Source organism: Apteryx rowi, unplaced genomic scaffold (genome assembly GCF_003343035.1).
Source record: "Apteryx rowi isolate R43461 unplaced genomic scaffold, aptRow1 scaffold_7, whole genome shotgun sequence".
NCBI lineage: Eukaryota > Metazoa > Chordata > Aves > Apterygiformes > Apterygidae > Apteryx > Apteryx rowi.
Genome location: NW_020450982.1, coordinates 1,211,462 through 1,238,222, shown reverse-complemented (window position 1 = coordinate 1,238,222; position 26,761 = coordinate 1,211,462). Strand labels below are relative to the sequence as shown.

The window sequence follows — 26,761 nt, the reverse complement described above, 5'->3', positions numbered from 1 at the left end:
CTGTCCTTGGAGATATTCAATACCTGACTGGACACAGTCCTGAATAACCTGTCTAGGTGACTGCTTTGAGCAGGGGTGTTGGACTAGATAGTCCCCAGAGGGCCCTTCCAACCTCAACTATTCTGTGATTCTGTGATTTTTCTTTAGTGGCTTCTTTAGAGAACTCCTTCATCAGACAGCAACACTTGCTTCCTGTGTACCCTGTCACTGGTCAAGAGCCATTCTGACTTGTTCTAAAAATGTTTCTTAGTTAATGGATAAAATGCTATGCTATGTTTAAGAAACATTCAAGTCATTTTCCTTTCAGCTCCAGTAGATAAATGCTAGGTTTATTCTGCCCTCAACAGTATATATAGTACAAGAATGGCTGAATTATAAATACATGAAAAGCTACTGTTGTCTTTTAATTATAAAAAGGATAAACATTCTTCAGCTGTGATGTTCAGTATTAATAACCACTGCAACATAAACAAGAATATATTTTCCATTTCTTAAGAGTGGAAAGCTATGCCCTGTACCACAAAACACTGTCCACATGTTTGTGTTTAAAAATGTTTAATTTTTCACCCTGGTACAAAAATACAGTACAATGTGATGGCAAGGCATTCTCCAAAAACATTCAAAGAATAAAAGGGGAATCCCCGTAATGCTTCAGCATAACCCACCTTCACTTCATAAAACAATCAAAAGGTGAGTAAACAAGGAATAAGTTCAGTTTCTGCCCGCAGGCAAATAAAGATAAATCACCACACAGAGTTCTACATAAAAATATGTTTGCAGAGCTAATAATTTCACATGCTTCTTGGACATTCATGAAATTGATTCTACTTGGTTTAGTGGCAGAATTAATGGTTAGGAAATGTCTGAAAAACGTCTGGCCCAGGAACATGCCCCATTCATCTGAATATTGCCAGTAAAAACAATGGGATCGCATAATACCAGTGAGCAAAGAAGGATCAAACCCTGATTAAACATCAAAATGTTGGCTCCTTCCAATTATTCCAATCACACTGTTTGTCCTCAGATTAATGTTTTGCCCCGCACACCTCCCTTTTAACACAGAATACTAGTGGTCGCTGTCTTACAGGCAGCTACAGAATCTCCATTCTGGGATCAGTGCGTTTGCACATTACCTAGTTGCAAGTGACCATTACAGTACAACCTGCCAGGCAGAAGAGATAACACTGTAATTGATGCATGTGTGCGCATTTCAAACAGGGTTTAACCTAACATTGTTTACAGGAGAATTATGTCCCTTCAGTGTATCTACATTCTTGGTCTCTCTAATGGTTTAATAAAAAACAAAACAAAACCAGAATCATTTCATTTTAGAGTTTTGAAGTGATGGAAAAGCATCATTCGGTGTATTTATTATAGCTCGTCTCCCAGGTGTTTTTGTTTGAAAGCATCACCTGTTAGCTTCTCCTGGGCCTCCTTCATCCCTTGGACAACTGTAAGATTAGACAGAGATATCAACTGATTAATCTCAAGACCAAAACACCAAGGTCTCCTGGTAATGAAAGTGTTTTAAATCAACATAAATTTACAGAATGCACATCAACAAAGTAACCCGTGGAAAAAAACAGAGTTGTGCTCTTCCCTCTCACAACTTTTTGTAGCTGGATCATGTGAATTGTGTGGTTTTCCATGCCACAAATGCAGAGACAGCTTAGGTCCTGCAAGTTTTATCCTCTAAGGCGCATCCTAATTCTGAGCATGGTTCCTCAAGGCGCAAAAGAGTCACTCATTCACCTTCTGTGTAACAGCTTCCAGTTACGCTGTGAAATATTATTTTTTTCCACACAAAACCAATCTTACTTTGTCCTTCACACTCCCCCACTAAAGATGCACTTCAAACTCCTTTGCACATACCTTGATCAGCATTGGTATAGAAATACTTGTAGCTGGGATTTCCCTTCTCATTTATGATCTCTGGGTGAACTTTTCCACTGGGATCTATGAAGCAAGAAATCAAACAGGATGTTTAGGTGGTMACAGTAAGAACACAGTCCTGTGGGTGGATACAACAGCTGTGGATGTCTTACCCATGAAAAGGATTCTGGGAATGTAACCTCCATCAGGGCTAAAAGCTTCATCCTTTGGCTCTTCATCATCCTACCAAAGCAAGATGGAAGAGAGGGGACATGTTAATGAGATATCTAACAAAACACAGYAATTATTTTAAAGAAACAAGCTATTTTCTTCAGATTCCAGTTACCCCGAGCAACTTATATTTTGAACAGAAGACAGCTAGCTGCACTATCTTCCACTTTCAAAGGAAATAAACTTATTTTCACCCAAACAAGTATCATTTGTGAAAACAATCTTTTTTTTTGTTGCTGTTTTGTCAATTTGCATTAAACGGACTTCACTTCGGTGTTGGAATGTTTGATATGTAAAGAGAGAGTGAATATAAATTCCTGTGGAATGACACAAGGTACAAATTGTTAAAGAGACTACGAAAGAGAGTCAGGTTCATAACCACAATTAAAATAACAGTATTGAATATGATTTATTTTTAAAATAATCAGCTATATCAATCAATCCTGAATACCTATTCAGGAGTGCAAGATTAGGATGCAGCCAAGAAAGGATGCAACCAGTAAGAAGGATTCCAAATGTTTAATTACTTAGCAGTAACACCGATACAAACCAGAGGGCAGCCTACCTCAAGGTTGACCATAACAAAATTATGGGCAAGTTCAGAGATCTCCTTGGATTCAGCAAACTTTGGCTTTAAAGCTAATTAAGAAAAAGAAGAAAAAGGGTGAGGGAGGAGTTGAAGAAAAAAATGTATAAAGCAGGTAGAAAAGATTTCAGGTCAGCACCAAAATCTCTACTCCATTCCTCCCGCTGGAGAGCAGGTACTTTTCAATGAGCTTTGAGTAAATGGAGTATCTGTGTCAAACTGTTCAAGCTGCGGCTCAGCACGGCAGGTAACGGAAGCAATCCCTGCTGAGCAGTCATACAAAGAAACCTGCCCAACAGACATACGTGGTCATATTTGAGCCCATAGGAAAAAAAAAAAAGTGAAATGCTTGCTATAACCCTCTAGCTCGCACTCAACCATCCAGTCCATCCTTTAAGCTTAGCCATTATCCCCAGCTTGTACCTTTGTGGCACTGAAAAGGACAAAGCCTTACCTTCCAAGAAACACCACTTTAAAGTAATTTACTCTTAATTCATCCTTTCCTCCTTGAATATCATTCATTCTGCTCTATTTTTACAGCACAGTACAGAAGAAATTGCAGCCAATAGAAAAGTGCAATATTACAGCTGTTGGTTTGCTATTATTCAGACATGGCTGGCTTTCGGCAGCACTAACAGGTAAAGCAGTGCCACATGATACCATTCTAAGTGAAATAAAGCTAGCTACATTTTGAATGCGAAGTTCATGTTTCTCATGGTTACATAATTTGTATATGATTTAAACACAATTTGTACAGAAGAGTCAGTTAGAAATTTCAGCAGGGTGTGGTACTAAATATACCTACCTTTACAAGCTCCACACCAAGACTTGTGGATGATAACCATAAGAGGCAAACCACTTCAAAAAGAAAAAAAAAAAGTCAAAGAAAGCTTACARCTGAGCCTCTAAACCAAATTCTATTACATGCATGTTGTAACGGTCAAGACACCTACAAACGCTATATGTACTAGAAAATAACAGAAATGTAAATAGCTTCTGCTGTGGTCTAAGGTTTTGTTTTCTTGCAAAAGGTTTTCCCAATCTTAAACGTGTAAAAATAATTTATTATAAGTGCCAGCCAATAACTTATTATGTACTAGGAGACTTTCTCTTTGCAAGGTTTGCTCTTAGTTCAGATTTGCTTAGATGCACAACTGGAGATGTATTTTTTACCAGGTTGACAGCAGTTAGTCACACCAGCTACTCTAGATATCTTAGGATGGATTTTCATGGTTGCTCAAGTCAATCCAGAGGACAACAGCCATACTTCCATCTCTTTCCCCATTCATGTCCAGGCATTTCAGCTGCTCCTTTTTACAGGCTCCCAGAGCTAAGACCCTCCATTGAGCAATAATAAGCACAGCAGCCAAGCAAACCCCTTGGTTGCCAGGCTAGTGTCCAACCTTGTGGTGTGCTGCAAGAAATCTCTGACGGTTGTGACAAGTGGCAGGACAAGCAAGGAAGGGCACTGTGTAAAACTGAAGCATAAATGAAGTGTAATGTAAAGGACCAAAGTTAAGAGCCTAAGTTCCCTGTACAACTAATAACGAGCAGTTACTTGTAAAGGATAATTTAGAATATTAAGTTCAGTGTATCAAGTGACCATATGAATATAATTCTCTCTCTCTTCCCAAAGAATTCACTTGACCTTCACTACCTACACATTCCTAYAGGCTAAGTTTCCATTGCCTATGTTTTATTTAACCATGTTCTTAAAAAATCCCCCTAGCATTTCACCTTCTGACAAAGTCAGGCTTACCAAGTTCAAATTCTCTAAGCTCCTTTGTAATGTACTTGGGTTGCCTTAAGTGATTAGACAAAGAGACCTTAAACTCACTAGGAACTTCACGCATTGCCTCCTGTTAGTGGTGGTGATCCTATTAATCCATTTCTTCACTGCTCTGAGTAAAATGCCTTGACTATTTAACATCAAGTTTACCTTTCTAGCAAAAATAGTGACATACCCACAGATGACTTGCGTTGCTACACCATATAGCCCTGCTCTGAGCACATCTAAGCGGTACAACACTTAACCTCCAAACCTTCTGCATGTGGAAGTYTTTACTAACCTTTCATTGCTTCTACCATCCAGTAGTTGAACTAGTGAAACCTGACTGGTGCAATAAACTAAGACAAAGAACGAGGTATTGGGAATCTCATATTCTTTTGTCTTACTGACAAATCCTTTAAGCTTTGGATAAGTATCCAAGGGGAGCTGGTGATAGTGCTGTAGCTTCTAGAACAGTAAAAACAAGCTAAAACTAGGTGAAAGGAGGAATCTAGAAAGATAAACAGAGAACACGGYACATAGACACTTATTTTCGGGAATGCAAGGCAAAGCCAAGTTAAGCTTTTTGCTATTGTAAACTCTGAATATTACCATTTTAGGGGTTAAGGTAAGGCTCTCAGAGTTTTCACCCACAGAATTTGAACAGCTTTGCATGTGATGGCAAATACATTTATTACTAGCAGAACTGAAGGGCAAGTTCTTACTTAGCTGTAGATAGGTTTGAAGGGAAATCTCTATTCAGCAACATTCAGTTATGGCCTTCAGAACCAGGAAAGGGTGGAGAGGAAGGAATTAACATTTAGAGCAGTTCAAACAGAAGTCTGCCATTTCTAAATAGCCAATACATTAACATCATCTTTAGAGGACTCTGCAGTAAGGAGCAAGAATGCACACTTCCCTAGTGAAGCTAGTATTACATCTTCATCCTTTCCCTCTCCTCTCTTACATGTAATGATGAAAACACACTTTCTTCCTTGTATCCAAACAGCCCAACATGATTTTGCTCCTTTCTCCAGGAGAGGTTGATTTAAGTCTGGAAAATATGTGCTGCTTTTATTATCAAGGATCAGGGCTTCATGTCATAAGAGTTCAACCATCTAGTAACTGGTACAGAACTACTCTTTCTTTTTTCATGCTAAGAGAAATTTTCAAAGCAGATTTTAAATGGAGATGTTTGCAACCCTGAAATACAAGCTCTGAGCCAGTGAGAACTCACAGAAGTTTTACAGATACTGAATGCATTTTCTCCATTTTATTCTCTTTACTCTTATTAGGAAATGAGATTATATACATCAAAACATTTTTGTAATCATTTCTCAGTTCCACAACACAGAGGTCCATTTAGCAGCTGGTGTATCAGATAAACAGCCAATGCCAAGCAACTCACTTTAACCCTTCCTGCTCCCTTCACCATTTCCTCTCAGGTAACACTACATGTACAGTTAAAACCAAAACCCAACAGTGTTTACAAAACAGGGGGGATGAATCATTCATCAGAAAGTAAGAGAGTAGAGAACTACATATAAGCTATACACCTCATATGGCAAAGACCAAAATAAGTTGAAAGTAAGGCCAAAAGTAAGCTATTCAGTCACAGCTGGTAAAGACTTATGGGAGAGTTTCAAGGTCAGACCCAGAGCAGACAATGTCATTTCAGGTCACCTGTGTTATGAGAGCAGTCATTCTTAAACAATTAATGTATTTAAATGTGTTTAATAATGATCTTGCAGAAAAAAGCCATAGCAAGTTATTTCAATAAAATAGTCCTGCAAGTAAATTAAGACTCCACTCCATTTAAGGCACACTGTTTCAGATTTAATAATAAAATAAGAGAAGTTGGAGCTTGCTAAGCCAGCACCCTTCTGTTGTGCAGCATTTGCAAATCTGTCTCTTGGGTTCGGTAGGATTTTTTGAAACAGCTGCATCCTAAAAATACCGCATGCTCYGGTCCTGTAACAGAAGCTTCTTCTGCAGCCTGACATATTTGGAGGGAGCCTCAGAAAACCAATCTTCTTATTCAGACATATGCCAATGGGGAGGGGAGAAGGTTCCGCCACAGCCATCACCTTTGGGCTTTCAGGTCCACATGCTACAATTTGGGGGGTTAGGTCTCCACAGGAGACTGCTCACTTGCTTGAGGAGCTCTCCTCTTCAGAAGGTGGGGAGGACAGGGGGTGGCATCGCTGCTGCTCCCCTTCCTGGCACAGCCTGTTCAGCTGCCGTGGGAACACAAGACCCGTCTTCCCACAGCTGCGGTTGCCGAAGCTCGTATGGGATGGGCAGGACACAAGCTCCTGGGGCTCAGCGCGTGGAAAGCAACAGCCGGAGCACAACCCTGCAGGCGCGGGGGGCCGCGGGCCTCACTGGGTGCTGCGGCTCAGGTACTGCAGGAACATGCTGGCCAGCTGCGGCAGGTTCTCGTCGCTGGGCTGCATCTTGGCGTAGCTGATGAACTGCCGCCGGAGGCGGCTCAGCTCGGCCATGCCGAGGGGCCGGCTCAGCTGCAGCCCCTCGGCGACGCCGGGCACGCGGACGAGCTGGCCGGGCTGGGCGCCGCCGCGCTGGGCGGCCAGGACGGCGGCCAGCACCTCCTGGGTGACGCGGTCGAGGCGGTGCAGGAAGTCGGCCGACTGCAGCGGCTGGGCGCGGGTGGCGCGGTGCGGCGGCGGCGGGCGGCTCTCGAAGAGGGCGGCGCGGATGGCGGCCAGCGGCAGCGGCTCCTCGGCGCCCACCGTGAAGAGCGGCCGGTCCCAGCGGTTGCGCGCGTCGGGGGCCTCGAAGGGCGGGTCGGCGGGGTCGGCGGCGCCGCCGGCGCAGTGCAGCAGGCAGCGCGCCGTGCCCGCCTGCCGCGCCGCGCAGTACAGCTCGTAGCGCACGCTGCGCAGCTCGTTGCCGGCGTCCACGATCACCACGTCCCGCCGCCCGAGCCGCCGCTCCACCTCGGCCAGCAGCGCCGCCCGCCCGCCCTCCGCCTCGACCACGACGTGCGCCGGCCGCTCGGGCCCGCCCAGCGCCTCCCGCAGCTCGGCGGCCCGGCGGCTCTTGCCGCTGCCCCGCGTCCCGCACAGCACCACCAGCGGCATCGCCGCGACCCGGAAGCGCCCCGCGCTTCCGCTCGCGTCACGCCGCCGCCGGGCAACCGCCGCCGCCGACCCGGAAGCGCCACGGGGGGCTCGGAAAGGAGCCGCTGCCGGGCTCCCCCGRGCAGCGCGGCAGCAGGCGCGCAGGGGACGCGGGTCCCGAAACGCCGCTGCCGCTCGCTGCTCTCCGGATCCAGCCTCGCTGCTGCTGCTGCTTGTATTCACGCTGTTCGCGACGGGTTCGTAATTTTAATCACCGTAAAGAAGCTGCGAACGCGAGGGCGTGGACAGGCGTCTATCAGCTTACTGCGACAAGCAYTAGCCAAGATGAAGAGCAACCTTTGGCTCTACTGAACGCGACGAAGATCTATATTTATTGCTTCCTTCTCATGATCAAAGTAATCTTTATATACYGTATCACCAATAACTGCATCTGTTTTTATAATCCTCTATATGCAAGGTGATATATTAATCCTCCCTTTAAATAAGCTTTAAAGATAATTTTATATAATAATTTTTCATCTCCTGCCCCACAGGTCAGACTTCGAACAAAAATCTGCTTTTTTTGGTCTGCTAATCTTCTCTTTTTGTTGGTTTCTCCCAAGCCTTGCAACTTGCTAACACTCAAATGCTGCTGAACTCAAATAGGGGAGCAGGTCTGTGTTTCCAGCAATGAAGGAAGAGCGTGTGCGTTGTACAAATCACTTGCTCCAGGGGCATATCCTGAGTGGAAACCCTGGTGCTGCCCCTGCCTGACAGCGTATCCTCCCAGCAGCCTAATGGTCTAACTCATTTTAAGACTTTCTCTGTTTTGTGGCAAAGCAATGCCATGATTATTCCTGCAAATACTGAAATTGTCTGGGTTTTGTACAGGTCTATCAAATAAATGCTAAAATGTCCAGCTAAGCACTTGTTAGACTTCTCAGCTCTACCATCTGTGTTAATTTGATGTCTGCGCTAGACATTGTATGGTGAGTGGAATGCACCAGATGGATCAGTTTGAGTGCAAAATTCAATTAACCATCCAACCCGGAAGGCATAATCAATTTGCACTGATGTCAGTATTGTGCGCCTGCACAGATATTGTCAGATCTAGCTTATAAATTAAAACATACATTTTTGTCCTTTTAATAGAGACGGTGTTGTTTTAGAGTTTAAGCATACCCCAAAAGGTACTATTTAAACAACTTACCAGTTCGCTGTAGTTTCCAACTTTCAGACTGCTTTTGCAGATGGCAACAAAATAACTGACGCATCTCACATTAAGGCATCAAATCTATATACGCACATTCAATTTTACAGAAGCTATTAGCAGGGGTGAATTCAGGGGGATTGAGTGAGTACYAGTAAGTATGTGCAAACCTTTGTGGGTTTGGGGTCCACATCTTTCTTTGCTATGATAGTCAAAAACTATTTTCTTCTCATTTCAAAGACATGACAGAACTTTGATCATGTACTTAGACTGATGTGGTTAAATTGAGGTGATGCCTCAGCAAATCTGTATCTTCTCTCTGATAGACTAGAGGGCTCTGAACAGTTTCCTAAACCACCTTCATATCTTCTACCAATTACTACTTTCTGTGGTTAAATTTCAGATTGATACAGAATCTTTGTGACTTTCTTAGAGCCACTTTTCTGTATTTAGAACTATATAACATACCTGGCTGCTGCCTCTTTCTTCCCATCTTCTAGTGTTCTCCAATGAATATGATCTCCGAAACCTGCCAGAGAAAAAGGTTTATAAATGTTGCATAATAAAACATGTCAACTAATAGATGAAAACAGTCTAACCTCTAAGGATATTTTCAACTCATTTTATATTCTTTTTTAAAGCAAACTATAATCCCAGTCCTGGAAAAAATGGAAAAAAATGACTGGAAAGTCATAGACAAATACTTACAACCTACAGAGTCTTATGAGAAATCCCACTGAAATTAATTAAGAAAAGCAAACCACATACATATGAATATTTACACATATGCAAATGACAAAAAGATCTCCRAAGCAAAGATTAAAATAAAGTGCCTTCTGATTATTCCCCATTCCTTCTCAATCTGTGAACATTTATTAACTGATTATGGACAAATTAAACATGTTCCCATTTGGCTTCCTAAATCCTGCTGAACGTGAACTAATGCAAAACTTAAAATACCGAGGGCAATAAATTATTATTAATTGCTCTGGAAATACTACATTAAACATCACAGTTGTTGATAATTATCGTGAGAGAGTAAAAAAGAGCCCCATTACAGCTTTCTGTCTGTCACAGTGACTGAAAGACACAGGCAATATTTTATTCAGTAACTGGATAACAAGTCTCGTTAGGTCAGTTGGGGCTGAACGAACATACATTTAACACCRCTAAAGCACAGACTGCCACTTTTTTGATCCTATAACCAACACACCAGTAGCATCACATGGCCAAAAGCCACGCAGAGAACTGAGAGGAGACTTTGAGCGCTGCGCGTGGGCCAGGAGCTGAGGGGGGAAAGCGGAGGACTCGTGTCCTCATACCAACTACCACGAGCATACGTGATGCAACACATCAAATATTTAGCGTTACCAGCAGTGAGGTGGGTATAGCCTGTTCCCGGCCGTCACTCTAGAAGCAAACCTACATTCGAACCCCCTGAGCGTAGCAAGGCTAATAAAGGTCGGGTTATTGGCAGAAGCCGTATTTACCTAGAATATTGACGCATCAACTATTTCACTCAAAGGCCAACGTGTTAACACAGGGGAAACCTTACACGGCCTAGACAGCAAAGGGTTTTTATAAGTTATTCTTACAATGAAAAAAACCCCCACTTTGTGGTGAGCTTCGGCATGCTTTTAAAAGCGTTAAATAACATATTAGACAGTGCTTCTTTTTAATGATAGCGAACTTTGGAATGGAGCAGGAAATGACAGCTTGCCTCCCTCGCTGTTTGAGCATTTGGGCTTCACGCCCGCACGCTTCGCCCCCGCCAACGCCGGAGGCGAGGTTCGGCTCCGAGAAGGGACCCGCCACCGCTCCGGGCATCGCTTCGGACGAGGCCCAGGGACCCGACCGCAAGCCCCGGTCCAGCAGGGAGTTATGAAATAGGGCGRTTAAATGAGGTTAAATAATAAAGACCCAACGCGGGGTGGGGAAGGAAAGGCAACGGTCTGCCTCCAAACCGGAATAAACCGGTCCGGTCCGGTCCGGCGCCCCCGCGCCGCGCTCCCCCGCCGCCCCGGCCCCGGCTCCCCCCTCCCCGGCCGCCCCCCGGTTGGCGGCAGCCCCCCGCCCGAGCAGGAGCCCGGCCTGACCCTTTCCGAGCCCGTCCGCCGCCGCCGCCGCGATCACCAGCGCCAGGCACAGGCAGGACACGGAGGCGGCCGCCGCCGCCCGGGCCGCCATGGCGCCACGCGGGCCCCCGGCGCTCACGCAGTGCCGCCCCCGCTCGGGATCGCACCGGCCCCGCTGATTTTTCTCTTCTTTCTCCCCCTTTTCCTTTTTTTTTTTTTTTTTTTTTTTTTAAGGGCAGGAAGTGATGTGCGGCGGATGTGGGCGGTGCAGCGCCGCCGCCTCCCGGCCGAAAGGCGGAGGAGGGTGGCGGCCCCCGCGGGAGGGTTTTTCTTTCCCGGCTTTCGGGGCTCCCGCTTGCGCCGCTTTCCTTCCGCTCTGGGCGGGCAGCCGAGGCCGCAGGCGGATCCTCGATCAAGCCGGGCCCCAAAAGCCCTTGTGTCCCGTCTCCCCCCCACCCCCCACAATTAAGACTTGGCGGGAATGGGCAGCGCTGGATTTCGACTTTTATTTGTTATGTTTTTTTATTATTCTCTGTCACATAAACACTATTTCCCCGACTCTCAGAGTTGCCCCAGGTGCCTGAGAAGGTAAAACCGGCCGCAAACTTATTAAATGAGTGGGGACCTACGAAGGGGGAGAGGTTGCCGGCAAGTGCAGGACCGCGCGGTTGAAGCCGCTGCGCCCCGGGCGCTGTCCGAGGCCGGGGGAGACCCGGGCAGCCGGCGGCCGTACCGGTCCCGGGGCGCTGCCCCTGCCCCCGCCCCGGTGGGGTGCGGCGACTAGCACCTTCGCTGGAGACTTTGCGTTAACTTGCAAAACTCCCGTTTACTTTGCGGGCAGGAACTCTGCAGGCCCTCCCGCTTTGCGAAGCTTAGTATTTTCCCCGCCCCGTTTTAGATAAAGGAGATATAGCGAGCCGGTGTTGTGCTGCGCCGCTGTAACAGGCCAGGACCGTGCCGCACCGTACGCGAGCGGGCCGGGCTCGCTTTATGCTTGGGCGCCATGTCTGCTCCGGGGAGGACTACAACTCCCAGCAGGCACCGCGCTCGCCCCCGCCTCCCTCCGCGCCCGCGGCTACGCGAACGTGCCTCGGCGCCGCCGCCAATGGGCGGGCGGGGGCGGGCGGGCTGGCGCCGTCACGTGGCGCGAGGCTTCCTTTCTCTGTGCGCCCCTCTTTCCTTCCTCGGCCGCCATCTTGTTCTCACCGCGTGTTGGGCTGCGGAGGAGCCGCCGGACGCAGGTGAGAACTTCCCCGCGCCCGCCCGCCCGCCCCGCTCCGCCGCCCCCCTCTCCCGGGGCGCGCGGCGGCGGCGGTCGGCGCGGGGGGAGGGGCCGCGCCCGGCCCGGCCGTGAGGGAGCGGCGCTGGCGCCACGGGCAGCCCGGCTCCCTCCCCTCCCCTCCGCGCAGAGCAGCGCCGCGGAGCCGCGGCTGGGCGGTGCGGGGGCCTCCGCGGCTCGGCTCGGTCCTCTCCCCCCCTTCCCCCGGGGCTGCGCTGCCTCGCCGGCTGCCGAGGGACGGGGCCGCCCTCCGCGGGCCGTGCGGGGTGGCGGCGAGCGGGGCTGCGGGCTGGAGGCCTTTGTCCCGGGCGCTCCGGTGTGTGGTGACCCCCCCCCCCCGGCGGCGCTGGAGGATCCCGGAATGCCGGTGGCCCCTGGGAGCCCCCTTCCCGCTCCGCTCCGCACGGTGCGAGTTCAGAGGGGGTTTCCCTTTATTCGGGGTGTCACCGATGACCTCCTCACTGTGCTGGAAGCCTTGAGGGGTTTCCCAGCCCTGCCAGCCGCGAAAGGTCCCGCTTGAAGGAGAATCCGCTTGACTAACTTCCCACTTACTGGAGCTGCTGGAGGTCCCTGAAAGAAATCTTTTTATACATGAACTCCAGCTAGTCTGGAGTTAGCTTATTAGTTAAAAGTATTAGAGATTCATTATTTGGAAATAATATTATAGAAGTAGGTTAGTGGTGACTCTTTTTTCTGAGCTCTGTTAAAGGTGTTTTTCTGTTTTTTCTAGAAGCAGTTGTGCTATACGTGCTGCTTTGGGTCAGTTCTGAGCAGTTTAGGCTGATCGAACTGTTCCAACAGTAAACTGACATACTTGTAAATTAACAGTTAATACTTCGTTATTAAAACTGCTGCAAAATTAAATTGCTCGTTAATCTGCTTCATAATAGTGCAGACATTTCAGCTAAACAAACTTGCGTAGGCATGTTTTTTATTAGTTAGGTGATATGGCTTTAAAGCTTTTTGTTTGCTGTGTGTTTGCACCATTTTGGAGAACTATCTATATGTTTAAAAAAACTCTGCAATTTTAATTGTACTTCTAGAACGGATTGTACAAGTTATTTTTCTTAATACTTTGACAGTTAACTTGTATTTATATTTCCTTCTTTAGAAACAGCACTATGAATCAAGAAAAACTTGCCAAACTTCAAGCTCAGGTCCGAATAGGAGGAAAGGTAAGAAAAACACAAAATCTCTTCAGAGATGCACTATTTCCTGTAATTTATGGGTTGAAGGTGAAACTTCTCTGAAACTTGTTTTCCAAAACACAGACTTCAGTTCATAAAAAAATAAAAAATAAAAYTTAACTTAGGTATACTTTAGAGGTCTAAAAAAATACCCTTTCCCTTGTGATCGGGATCATAGTACTGCTAGCTAAAATGCAATTTGCTCTCAATTCATGATCACTGGATAAGTAATTTTCAGTGTGTACGCTTTCTTTTTAATTTGGTGATCTGTTGTGATCTCTGGTAGCTCAGGGTGCGCTTACCTGTTGGTTACTGCAGTTTTTCCTTTCTCTTGTCCCTATTGGGTAGTTCTACTCCTTCCCTCCTTGCCAATTCCAGGGCTCATCTGACTGTACACTGAGCTGACTTTTCCTCTGATCCAGCAGGTAGCTAATAATGTGACACAAAAAATGTATAGGTAGTTCAGCGTGGGCATTTATCTCCTAACCATAGTTGTTTTTTTGTTTTTTTTTTGTTTTTTTGGGTTTTTTTTGTTTTTTTGTTTTTTTGTGCAAAGCTGGTGAAGTAGAAATTCTGAAATTGCTGTCAGTAGAACAGTTTAAAAGTGTTAATTACTTGGTTATGAAAGCTTGAACTCTTTAAATCATTGCATTTGTGCTTCATCTTGGGGGGGAGGGGAAAGGAGTAAGAAATTCTGAGGATGTGCTCTTACACATTGCTTACTAGTATTAGTCTTATAATTTAGCTTGTGGGAAAGTACTGCAGTAGTTCAGTATTGTTTCTGTCTTTTACACTTAAAGAAAACTTGAGATTGGAACTGACTCCTAAACTGTAGATGACAGAAATAAGTAGAGAAGCATTTTTGACTGCAGAGCTTTCTCATACCTTAAAGAAATGTTGCATCGAGTGTGGTGTAACTTAAAATTGAAGTGTAGTGAGATCCTGAGCATTGCTGACTGTCATCTCTTGATTCTTTTTCAGGGAACAGCTCGCAGAAAGAAGAAGGTGGTGCACAGAACAGCAACAGCTGATGACAAAAAACTTCAGAGTTCCCTCAAAAAACTGGCAGTAAATAACATTGCTGGCATTGAAGAGGTATAGTGATAAAATAAATGTTTCTTGTGTGAAATTAAATTCACTGTTGTGGTGTTTTTTTGTTTTTGTTGTTGTTTTAAACGACGCATTTCTCTTTCCCCTCCAAAACTCATAGGTCTGGTTACTGAAAGACTAAGAAATGTCTGAGTTTTATGCTGGTATGATTGTGTTGACCATAGTGAAGTTACTTGATCGACTGCTCTATCTCACTTACATCAATGCATACATATCTAGACAAAGAAGGGAGAAGTTTCTGCTGGCCAGATAGTGGTGATAGAAGCTAGTAAGCTGTTTATGATATGCGTATCTTGCATTAATCGCTGGACAAAACTTCTCATGTTTCTTGACTTCTTGAACTTGATTACTTAATAGAGGAGCTGCAAACGCTTATTTACTGTGCATTCACTTTTAAAGCAAGAATCATGTGGTACAAAATATATATTAAAAAAAAAAAAGGCATCAAAATGCCTGGAGTAGGCACTTGCTAATCTGTATTATCAAAGTTAAATGCTTCTCACTGCATGAAAATAAACCAGAATTGCTTGCAGTAGCCACAAGAGACTGTGATGATTTTACAGCACTGGAAAAGACTCTAAGGAAACGGCTCCTCTGTTACATAAAGAGAAATAGAAAGTTTTCAGATATTCCTTGAGTATCTTTTCAACTTTTTTAATGTGTATAAATATTTTAGTATAAAATATGAATTGGAACACTGACATTTTTCCATAATACCAGAGAGCATGTGAAACTAATATGTGGGTGGAGGAAATGTTCCTTCATCATGAACTAAATATTACTGTAGTATTCATTAAATGAGTACAGTATTTAATCTGTGATTAATTGATTTAAGCAGGATTGGAAGTTGCCTTCAGAGGTCACTTAGTGTATACCTCTCTTCCAAAGGCAAATACAAATTCAGAGTAGAAGCCTGGTTTGCCTGTAAGTTTTCATACCTCTGCTACAGAAACATTATTATTTGTCTATTTACTTGAGCATGATGATGTATATGCTGTGCTACACAAACCTAAAGAAGAACACAGTTCTTGTCTGTATTTTTTTCCCCCCCAGAGTGTAAGATCTTTATTCACAGAGCTATTAAGATATAAAATGTATTGGTGTGAAGAAAGATTATCTAAAAATGCTTCTACCTTGATAATTAGGTATATAATTCCAGTAATTCAGGTAGACCCAAGTTGACCCTGGTAAATTTTGTCTGAACAGAAGAACTTGAGGAGGTTAGTAATGTTGAGTCAAACATAAGTAGCTCATTTGTGGGTTGTTCCCCCCCCCCTTTTTTTTTTGTTGTAGTTGTTGTCTTGTAAAGAGGCTTTTAAATAAGATGATAGTGCCTGAAGCCTTTACCATTTCCCCATGTGCAAGGGGAAGGGCCTCCTTTAGTTTTATAGGAGGACAACGCACCTGGTTTTCCAGTTTGAAACCTATTTTGAATTATACTGCTATGTGAAGATAGGTAACTTAAGTATTTGCATATTTGAGATTTGTTTTTTAGTTCTCAAATTTGTTTTTTTTCCCTGTAACTTATACTAAAACAAAATTTGTCAGAAAACCCTAATTTTTTTAAATGTTATAGCCACTACTTGGTTGAAGGGGTTCTACTTGTCCTCTTTCTTATTTCAGTTAAAAGGATTTTTCTTCAGATAATTTTAACTTTCCTTTCTTTCTCCCTTTAACTTAAAAAATGGAAACTAACCCCCCCACAAGTATGCCGGTATAACCTTCAACAGTAGGAGCAAAACAGGCTGCTATCCTGGCTCTAACAGTCAATTCTTGTCGATTCAGAAGACCATGGAGGGGGAAAGGGAGCAGGATCATTGTATGATATACTTAAGAGACATTGTGGAATTATTAGGAGGCCGTGGGACCCTCTTCTAGTGCTAGCTGGTGTATAAATGTCCAGTTCTATGATGTGCGAGAGGAAAAATCCATGTGTTGGGCAGTTTCCAGCAAGTATGCCAGATTGTGAATCTTGCGCTTTTGCCAATTCTGCTGCAGAAGCAGTAACGTTTTGCTACTAGGTGACCCAGATAGCTGGGAATGGCAATGTCTTAAATTTACGTGGCAAGGTTTTTCTGTTAGAGCCTTAAGTCTGTAAACAGTTAACACAGAGTTGGATTTAAAATTTTTTTTTCCCTAGATGACCCTGATATTAATTAGTTTAGACTCTGGCGCCTAATAACTATGTATGTTGTTGTTCTTTGTCAAAAATATGCATGAACTGTATGATAACATAAAAGCCTTGTAAATTTATTGCTTAGTATTCAGATAAGTGTTTCATAAAGGAATTTTAGCTCTTAAATTCTGCCTTTTCATGATTGAGTCCTTCTATCATTAACTCTTTATTTTACTTCCAATTCAGGTGGTGTTAGTTCTAGATATTTTTCTCACAGTTCTAATTATTTTCTAGGAGTACTAGTTCTGTAATTTCTTTATATTTTAATATTTGAATTATTTATTAAGCTTGTTCAACAAGGTGCTGCACCGTTTTGGTAAATGATATTAATATATATTAAAACAGGTGAACATGATAAAAGATGATGGAACAGTTATTCACTTCAACAACCCCAAGGTTCAAGCTTCCCTCTCTGCTAACACTTTTGCAATTACTGGGCATGCAGAGGCTAAACCGATCACAGAAATGCTTCCAGGCATCTTAAGCCAGCTTGGTGCTGACAGCTTAACAAGTCTCAGAAAGTTAGCTGAACAATTCCCAAGACAAGGTAGGTCTTTTTGGAATCCTTTGTTGTGAAAAGTTACTAAGTTTGGGTTAAAATTTTAATACAGCATATGTGATTTAGAAATCAAAAAGCAATCAAAAACATATTTGCTTTTATTTATTTGCCACTGTTGCAGAAATATAGTGGAAAACCTATTTCCCCTTGTTTTTTCAAGATTCCATATAGGCAGAGTATGATATTATATCAGATATTAAAATATTAAATACTTGTAGTAAGTTAGGCATGCTGTAATTCTGTATTTAGTGTATTCTAACACCCTGCATTTTTTGAATGTGTAGTTTATTGTTCAAAATGCAGGAAGAAAATTCTTTTAAGCGATCTTTATTAAGTTGACACGAATTTTGTAAGAAAAATAAAGGAATTTGTTAGGAACTACAAAAATGAAGTTCTAGTGCACAAAAAGATACTGCATGAAATTAATATAGAAATATTGGCCTCATGGAAAACAATTTCAGTATTGATCATTGTGAAGATATTTAAGGGAATGTTAATTAAAAGAAAAGTGCATATGACAAAATATTGAAGAAAGTAAGAGTAGTTCAAGTTTTACCTAGAGAGACTCATCAGGTTATTTTATCAGGAAGTTGATTTGTCATTCATACAAAATGGGTTTATGCTATGGATATAGAGGAAGAAACATGCTCTTTGTCTCCTAATCTGTAATTCCTTTGGAAGAAAAACAAGATTTTGAAAAAAAATTTTTTCAAAATCAAGTATGTTTTTAATATTCGTTATTTACTGCTCCTTGTAAAACCACAGCAGCAGTGATGTATTGGTATAACTATTACTATAATTTTTGTCACAATGTGATAAAGTATTGCAATTGAGTAATGGAGCCTGGGGGAGAATCACTGCTTGAATATCCTCTCCTTGGTGAACCACTGTAGCGTGATTTGTAGAGGTGTCAACTATTTTCCCGAAGCAACTTTGTCATTCCTGAATAGGCGGGGATTTATTCTTAGTGCTCTATGTTATGAAATGAGAACATGAGAAGGACTTTAAAGTATGCAAGTAATCTGTCAACTCTGATACTCATTTGTAAAAGCCTAGTGAGGGTGCGGAACAGGTAAAATTTCTTTACAAGTATTGGTATCAGAGTTCATCTTTTGTGTTGTATACTGCTGAAAACTAGTTCTTAATACCCAGCCCTGGTGAAATTGGGTAGTCCAAAAACTCCTTTGTTTTGCATATTTTTACTGTTTTTGTCCTCAGCAGTAACTGAAATGGCCGTTGAAAGGACTGTAATTGGACAAGTTCCAATTGTCCATATTTGGAATTAGAAAATGCATGCTATCTGCTCTGATATTTCCAACAAATATAGTTATTTCTAAAACAAAAGTAATTTCTTCTGTATGTCAAATGTTCAGAGTTTAATTGAAAGCAGGGGTGCTATTTTTCTATCTTTATTACTGACATTTAACATGTAGTTTCTTTTACCTATTAAATCCAGATAGATGGATTGACATGAACCTGTTTATCAAAACCTCAGTACCAATTGATGTTTGTTATGCTTTCTTAGGATAATGCCAAAAAGCAAGTGTTAAATTAGGTGGACCAATGAGAAGAAATCTTTTTTTTTAAATAGTTCTTGCACTCCTTTGATTATCTGTAGCGTGTTTCAAGTTCTGTGAGGTACAGAAGAACAGGTTGATATGGAAATACTTCTTGCTATAGTTGTGGCCCCTAGGTAGTTGAGTCATATGGTGTGTTGGGCCTTGGTTGGCACCACGTTATCGTTGTGTTGAAACGCACTGCACTGTTTTTGTTAGAAGGTTTAGTAATATTGGGGTTATTCAGTATCATCTGACCTTTTGTTAGGTGGGGATTTGGTATCCCCATAATGTGGAAAAAGAGCAGTGCTAACATGTCTACTTTGGTCTAAGAACGTTCACAAATGGCCCTTCTGCTCATGCTGGTTACTGCGGATCGGTTGATACCTATCGTTTGTGTGTCTGCCACCATCAGAAAAACAAATGCTTTCTTTTCTAACGTACATTATGGCTCTTATTTCACTGTGTGGTTGTCCCTAATTCTGTATAACAAGGACTCAGCACTGGTTTTCTTTTATAGTTTTGGACAGTAAAGCACCAAAATCTGAAGACATTGATGAAGAAGACGATGATGTCCCAGGTAGGCACATATGCTTATATGGCTGTTTATTGTATAAATACTTCATGCAATTAAATTTTTGCTCTTTATGTACTTCTCACTTGCTAAAGGAAGCTTCATATACCGAATAGCATTAAAACAGCGACAATTTTGGATTCCAGGTTTCGAAAATATTTTGGCTTGGGCAAATTGTTTAACTTCTCGGTAAAAATACTTCCAGGGAGGTTGAGTAGGTGATCTAGATAATGTCTGTATAGGGATGTAGGTTACAAAGCAAAATATTTGTAAAATGACACTATTGACATAGTTATCAGGTTGTTCTTTTTAAATCGGAGTTTGGAATGGGGATGTTTATTTCTGTAATAAGAAAAAAACAGTATCAATGTTTGAAAGTTTATCAAGGCACAAATATATAGTAAACTGTTAATTTGCCAGCTGATACTGACGCATCCAGAAGAACGCGGTTATTATAGTGTATTAGCCAAAGCAACAAACTGGTCATCTAGAGGCTCAGTTTCGCTTGTTCTAGAACTGACTTATTTCTTTATGATCTTGCATAAGAACATGCAGGTCTCTTCAAAGTTTTCTGTTTCTTGAAATGTAACGGCTAATGGGTGCCTAACTGATGGCTTGAATCTCAAGCTAGTAGAACACATCTGAAAATCGGATCTTAATTTTTTCATGTTAAAACTTCCACTCTTATGAGCATTGCTGCATTTCTAGTTCTTTCTGTATGTTCAGACAAACACACTTTTTTAAAGCCCCTTGAAATTCCCCAGAAGAAACTGTGTACATGAGTCTAGTTAAGAATGACTCGATCTTTCTAATAACGTGCATTTTCATTAAGCATATGAAGACATTGTTACTGGGCATTACTGTATTAAATATCTTTCATCTTTTTCAGATCTCGTAGAAAACTTTGATGAAGCATCAAAGAACGAAGCTAACTAAATCATTAATAGTTCTGGAAGCTGGCATGGACTAGATTTAAGAAATCAGCTATGTGGTTCCAAAGTTTTAAAGAAACGGAGAACATCATCTGTTAATAGTTCAGTAATATAAATATTTTGTATTTTTATGATGCTGTTTGTTCAGCATTTTCTGTCAGTTGATTTTGCATTTTGCACTTACTCCCAGGATCTACTCTTTTGGTCAAAAAGAAATGTCAGTGCAGTTTGAGGGGTGTGTGCATGTGCGTGTGTGTATGTGTGTGGGTGTACATATAGTGGAGAACAAATTGGAGAACAATTTTATTTAACCTTTTCCCTTTTTCCTTTGGAAGTAGAAATAAAATGAATCTTGAGCATTGTTACTTTTGATTTTCACCAAATAGTGCACAGGAAAGTAATGAAGAGGAAAGTCTTGTCCACATTTCCTAACCTGAAGGCTTACACCATTAAAACTTGGGTTTAATTTGCTGTTAACTATTGTACTTACAAATGTGTTTCTCATTCTTGTTGAAATGTACACATGCTGTTTGTTATCAACCTTATGTTGATCCCAGATGATAACGAAGACAAGCTGTTGTACCAGCTTGTTTGGTGCAGTAACTTTTTTTTAAACCCACCCTTTATTCTAGAAAAGTGTGCTTTTTTCTCCTTTCTAAATTTCTTTCTCCTCTAACCTTTTGAGTCAAGCTAATGTATTTGACTCCTACCACGTAGACTTAGCAGTTTGTTCTCCTGTTGATTATGCAGAGTATTTCCCATGTCAAAAGATTAAAAAAAACCCCAAACCCTTCAGTTCTCTACCATCAAGTCACTTCCTGAACTTGAAGGGATAACAGTTCAGTGCACTAGTTCTGCACCGTAACAGATTTTTGCTTGAATAACTTCAAGCTGTTCTCTTTGGCATGACTGCATTTACTAGCAGCTGATGATCCACTGTCGTTCTTTATGGCACTAGAAATTAAATGCACCATGTGAGCAATGTAAATTTAAGGTGGGAGGAGAGAGTTGTTGACGTTTTGCCTTGCTTCCTGCTGGGCGGTTTGCGCAACGACTAGCTCTAAAGGGATCTTTTTTGCCTGTATTTTACCTTTGCCTGTAACCTACCTCTAGGTTTGGTGTCATCTATGTAGTAGCTTACTAAAATCACAAATGCTCCTCAGGCATAAAGAGGATATTGGGAGGTACCATAGGTACAGTGCAGTATTTATGACCTTCCTTTAAAATGCTTAATGTGAATTCTTTTTTTCAGAGGCTCTTTCAAGGCTCTTGATGTAATGAGCATTATTACAGTATAGTTAGATATCATTGTAACCTGTGTCAGGGGCAGCTGTGGCTTAAGAAAGCCATTTTTTCCTCTACATCTGTCATCTAACTCGGGCTTAATTGAAGCATACCAGCTTTTTATGTAGGCTCATACGCTAGAGAACTGTAAAGTACAAGGTAAACAGTACGTGAGTTCTGGTAACATCAGAGAACCAGGACAGCAGAGCTGTAGTGGTTTGTCAGCTGGACAATTTATTTTCTAGGTTTTGTTCAGTTTTTCCTGTTATATTTTATATACTACATGGATCTTACTACAAAATAAAATAACAGTACAAAAGAGGAATTGCCTCCTCTTGTGTGTTGTCCCCTCTTCCCATCAGCGCCAGCTGAGGAACAACAGGCGGCTGCTGCTGCTGTTTTAAACAGTAACGCAGCCTGGGTGACAGCTACCCTGCGAGATACGCGGGGTTGGGGAGGATCCTCAGAGCCGTAGGACTTGCACTCCTGTATACCCGCTCTCCTCTTCCCTGCGGCGCCGAGTGAAACCTCGGTCTGTTGTATGGCTAATCTTGAATCAGCTGCAGCTTCGCTTGTCCTGTTTGTGAGGAAGAGATGGTTCCTGGTTCATGTGCACACAGGCTGACTGAATTGCCTTCTGCTGCCTCTGCCAGCTCCTAGAAGCAGGTATCTGCAGCCTTCCCCCTGATTAAGGGGCATAAGCGAAGAGCATTTCACAGTGGCAAACTGTGCTGACCTTATGTATGGGACACCCTCCCCCCAGTACTAATCAGATACTGAAAAACCATTGGTTTCTGATGTAGGAAGTATGTTGAGAGTAATTTTGTGAGAGATTAAGCATTGGAAATAAAAGAATTCAGTAAGCTTATATAGTTGAAGTTCCTGATTCTTACAATGCATTCATTGCATTTTTGCTCTTGGTCATGACAATTTACATATTAAACCCTCACTCTTTCCTATGTTTGAAAACCAGTAACCTATCTAAATATGCTAGCTTATGTAGTTATATTATCTTCAGTTTTTCATTGTATCTGAAAACAGTCAACCACTTTTGATTTGCTGCTGAAATACTAGAGCTTATCAATCATTAAACTGATTTTAATTAAAAATAACCCATCAAGGCTCTTGTGGAAAAAGCAATTTTTTTCTTTGTATTTATTCATGGTGTAAGTGGATAAGTGTTTGCATGTGCTGATAGAGGTGCAGAATTATTAAGGGTAGTTACTGGGGAGTGCTCCTACAGTAAAAACTCCCCACATTGAGGCAGACAGGTAACATTAAAATATTCTTATCCTGGCTTAGAGCATGATATTTACTGTACTTTTGAAGCCCTTGAGCTTATTTGTTCCCTACTTAACACTGTTGATGTATTAAAGATACCAGACATATTCTTTGCAGTGCTTTGAAAAAGGTATCTGGTAAATAGAGCAGAACGTAGGTTGAAACATCACTTGGACTGCGTGTGAAAGAATCAAAATTGAACCAGGGATGATTGACAGAATGACTGAAAGAATCAAATTTGGCATGTGTGACTTGTGCATCTCCCTGATTTGTAGTTGGGATGCCTGGGGCAGGTTGGCTTTTTCAGGTACCAGAGCAAGTTTGTAAAATCCCGCAGTTGCGGTGCGCTTGTTCTGTGAAAAAGCGCTCGTGTATGACGGCGTGCAGAGGATACAATAGTCAGTAATGCTGATATGGGTATTGAGTGCTGCTAAGGGAGTCCCTGTGCCGCAGCCAGTTTAAAAAATAAAAAATACAATAAAAAATATAAAAAAATTGCAGCTAAGAATGTAGGTAGGGTGGAAGGAGTTGATATAAACAGAACACAACATGAAAAGATGTTGCAAAATTAGGGTGCAGATAATTTTTTTTTAACTTTTGTCTTTTTGTTACTATGTAGGAATACTTGAAGATTGGACAAAAAAAAGATTAGGATGAAATATGAATTGCTGGTGAAGTTGTACCGAAATTTGTTGATAATTTGTTGATAATTTGCTACTATTTGCCAACTTTCCATGGGAACTAGTAGCTGCTATGAAATCCCTTCTGCCAGGGTTTTCACAAATAATCCGTCTTGGATTCAGTTTGTACAAAGTGAGAGCTGCAGGTCTTATGGCTGGTTGATTTACTGACTAGTGTATTGACCAGTGTATTGCTGTTAACAGGAAGGAACTGAGGAAGTTACTGCTACAACACAGTGCAGTAAACCTGTGGATTGATTCATGTAAGAGATGAATTCAAGTCTCTGCTGAGGAATCTCTTGGTGAGGATTTTCCGGTATTTCCCTGGAGTCGGACAGCACCACCCCAGATATGAGGGGCAGCTGGAGGGGCTGAGCAAACTAAGCCCTCTAGGTGAAGCTGGGTGAATGAGTTCTTCCGCTGGCCCTTAGGGTTAGCCTGCTCTTACCATTAGAAAATTACGTTGTTTTGCTTAGCAAAGGGAATGTACAGATTTTTCTGAAGATCAAAACTCATTCATGCTTTGTACTCAAGCAAATTCAGTGATGCAGAATGGAAGCACATCGCAATAGCCCTAGCAGCTTTATAGAGGTGACAGCAGAAGTAGAGGGAATGGTTGTTCAACTGTTTGCTTTCCCAGCAAATAATTTTTTGTTATTTTTCCCTCCCCCCTTTTCAAAGACGAGCTTGCAGACACTGAAGAACTTAATGGATTTATTCAGAAACATGGGGGCAGCAATGCTGATCAAGAAGTCAGATAACCAAGCAGAGCAAGTGAAGTAAACCTGGTCTTGCTGGTACGTTTGGGTGGAAGCATGGATTTATGTCTAGAGCAGGGTAGGGGGGGTTGGGAGTTGGACTTCTGTATCAGTTGCTGGCACTGCATATTTGGCAAGAAAAAACAACCTTCTACATCTTACAGTGCCTCGGCTTGCCTGTACTCCAGGGGTACCGCTCTGCATCATATAAGTACGTGGCATGTGAGTTAATGAACGTGAAACCTGCATGGTTCCTGAGAGAAGAGCGCGACATCTGTGCAAATGTTATGAAAAGCTGGTTTACTTCCACACGATATTAAATGTGTCTTGTTTGGTGGGCTGTCAGTCCTGTTAAATATTTTCTYGCTGAATAACAGGTCCATAGCTCGCTCAGACACGATTTTCTCTTGGCAACCCGGTGTTTATCAGATTCTCGTGTATTAGGCAGYATTTCCTTGAACTTTGCATTGCAGATAAATTTCATAATTATGCTAAATTTGTTGCCTGCTTGGAGTAAAAGGAGATTATCTGTTCATTTGAGTTCTTGAAGTTGCTTTGATTATTTATTTATTTTTTKGGGGGGGGGTAAGGTATCGTTGCTAAGGCAAATGTTTAAAATATATATGTGTATATGTATAGTGTGTGTATATATATATACACACCAAGGCATTCTGAACTTTCAGTAGACATATCCCAACTAAATAGTAGTTACAAGACCTCTTCCCCTTTCTTGCAACATCCCTGTGGCAGCTATAACAACTGCTTATATCAAAAAGTAATACTAGAAAGTATTTAATGTATTTTTAGCTTCTGTTTAATGCAACTTAGCAGCCAAAGAAAAGAAGAGCAAGTTCCATGTGACCAGCTTTCTACAGACATTGGAAAATGTCGCACAAGCTGCATTTTAAGAACATCAGATCTGATTTTGAAAGCGTGTGTGGAGCTGGAAATTTCCAAGCAATACAAATTATTGACAAACATAGGTAAGTGAAGATTTGAAATGTCAACAGATTGCTGGTGGGATACCAAGCCTTTTAATGCTAAAGGTGAAGTTTCATGAGAGCCTAAAGGAATTTGAGGCTTCCCTGCCACCAAGAGAGATACCTTTCCTTGGTTCTCTTAAGCGCCAGCAGTAGTACCTGAGCTGTAAGGTCAACTGGATTGCCTTGCTTATCTGGGTATAAATTACATTTTTTCGGTAAGGTTAGTTTTCAAACAGTTTCCAGCTCACCCCACTGTTAAGGCTGGTCACACAGCTGTGCATGGTAGTGCTGGCACATGCTGAAAGCTTGACCTTTCCTTTCCCTGCCAGCTTTGTGTGCTTGGCTTAACCACCTTGGGAAACTATATCCTGAGTCTCGGTAGTGATGTTTGAGCCTGTAGGTTCAGCAGTTGGTTCTGTGTGAGCAGGTGCCTCCAGAGGAAGCTGTAGGTTTGKGGACTCTGTCGGCTGTTGTCGCCTTCCCATTTGACAACGGGTTGGCTTTCACTGTAAAATGAATGGTAACTTGCCTTGGTGGGAAGTGTTCACACTGCAACCGATATTTTTGGGGGCACGCTTGGTAAAGATGACATCAAGCAAATGGGCCTTGCAGACCGACCTAGCCTTCAAACCCTGCTTTTACTGCTTGCTCTGCATCTGAGGCTTGTCTTGGCAAGATAGGATGTGGGAACTTGCAGTGCTGCTGCCAGGGTCATGCTGAGTTTGGGAAGACGGGAAGGATTTGCCATATTGATGCCTTGGGCAACCAATCTGGTCAGCTACAATAACTTGCAGTTTGTTTTTAAACCATGAAACGTGAAATAGGGGTTCGATACAGGCAAAGTTGTGAGGCGCGGGCATTGCCTGCAGCACGGGCTGATAAGCTGAACGCAGCCTGTAATCCGAGCGTGGCGTTACCTCTGACCCAGCCGTCCYGTTGCTTTGCGGTTGCGCAGCACCCGGACGCAGCCTTCCCCCTCTGCGGCCATTCTGCGTGCCTCTTTTCAGGCGGTCAGTGAGCGGTGGTGTTTTGTGTCAGGGACTAAGGTWTTGATTCATGCTGCAGGTTCTTGTTCCCTGAAAACATCAGTCRCTAAATAACCTGTAAGGAGAATTTTCAGAAAAAATTACCATTGTTGTGAGAAAAATTTTGTTTTAGATGGTCTCTAACACACAGTGTTTAATTGGAAATAGCTTTAGTTTGCTTACAGCATTTTTACAGTCTCCAGGGAGTAATGATGCAACTGAAGCTTCTTTTCTGTTSGTTCTGAAGCATTTGCTCTATTGCTGGAGACTCTGCTGTGCTCTGTGTGAGTGATAGTTGTAATTAGTGATGGCTTGCCTTTTGCRTGCTTCTGAAGGAAAGCAAATAGGACTTGCAATAATTTTTACTTTGAATAAGGGTTTCTCTCCCTGTCCATCTTAAGTTTCCCACAGCCTGCTTTCTCAGCTTGACTGAAAGACTCAAGAATCTGCTGCTGGATATTTGAGTATTTTGCTGAGACTTCTATATTGACACAAAAACAATGCCAGTCTTCTGAAAAATGTTGCATTGAGCTCTTGTAGGTATTTGCTACA

The 26,761-nt window shown here is 42.5% G+C and overlaps 3 protein-coding genes across 3 annotated transcripts; 1 reads left to right on the top strand and 2 right to left on the bottom strand.

Annotated features, from left to right (window-relative positions):
* Positions 1-538: 538 nt before the first annotated feature.
* TXNDC12 (thioredoxin domain containing 12) lies at positions 539-11,012 on the bottom strand. Its single transcript, XM_026086919.1, has 7 exons — positions 10,847-11,012; positions 9,219-9,279; positions 3,495-3,547; positions 2,669-2,742; positions 2,046-2,115; positions 1,873-1,956; positions 539-1,451 (listed from the first exon to the last, which is right to left on the bottom strand). The coding sequence occupies exons 1-7, from the start codon at positions 10,935-10,937 to the stop codon at positions 1,372-1,374; spliced, it is 513 nt and encodes a 170-aa protein (XP_025942704.1). The 5' UTR covers positions 10,938-11,012; the 3' UTR covers positions 539-1,371.
* Positions 5,716-9,212, bottom strand: KTI12 (KTI12 chromatin associated homolog). The gene has a single exon (XM_026086918.1). It carries the CDS (start codon positions 7,559-7,561, stop codon positions 6,839-6,841), a length of 723 nt encoding a protein of 240 aa, XP_025942703.1. The 5' UTR covers positions 7,562-9,212; the 3' UTR covers positions 5,716-6,838.
* Positions 11,013-11,953: 941 nt separating the features above from the next.
* On the top strand, positions 11,954-20,993 carry BTF3L4 (basic transcription factor 3 like 4). The gene is made up of 6 exons (XM_026086920.1): positions 11,954-12,066; positions 13,216-13,279; positions 14,273-14,386; positions 16,923-17,124; positions 19,213-19,272; positions 20,156-20,993. Exons 2-6 carry the CDS (start codon positions 13,226-13,228, stop codon positions 20,200-20,202), a joined length of 477 nt encoding a protein of 158 aa, XP_025942705.1. The 5' UTR covers positions 11,954-12,066; positions 13,216-13,225; the 3' UTR covers positions 20,203-20,993.
* The last annotated feature ends 5,768 nt before the right edge of the window (positions 20,994-26,761 follow it).

What these genes read in the sequence shown, in the direction of transcription:
- TXNDC12 (XM_026086919.1), bottom strand. Translation starts at nt 10,937, where the DNA reads ATGGCGGCCCGGGCGGCGGCGGCCGCCTCCGTGTCCTGCCTGTGCCTG. An exon ending in GGCGGACGGGCTCGGAAAGG is followed by an intron (nt 9,280 to 10,846) that starts GTCAGGCCGGGC and finishes TTTCTCTGGCAG; the next exon opens with GTTTCGGAGATCATATTCAT. An exon ending in CTATACCAATGCTGATCAAG is followed by an intron (nt 1,452 to 1,872) that starts GTATGTGCAAAG and finishes CTAATCTTACAG; the next exon opens with TTGTCCAAGGGATGAAGGAG.
- BTF3L4 (XM_026086920.1), top strand. Translation starts at nt 13,226, where the DNA reads ATGAATCAAGAAAAACTTGCCAAACTTCAAGCTCAGGTCCGAATAGGA. An exon ending in AGGTCCGAATAGGAGGAAAG is followed by an intron (nt 13,280 to 14,272) that starts GTAAGAAAAACA and finishes ATTCTTTTTCAG; the next exon opens with GGAACAGCTCGCAGAAAGAA. An exon ending in AGAAGACGATGATGTCCCAG is followed by an intron (nt 19,273 to 20,155) that starts GTAGGCACATAT and finishes CATCTTTTTCAG; the next exon opens with ATCTCGTAGAAAACTTTGAT.
- KTI12 (XM_026086918.1), bottom strand. Translation starts at nt 7,561, where the DNA reads ATGCCGCTGGTGGTGCTGTGCGGGACGCGGGGCAGCGGCAAGAGCCGC.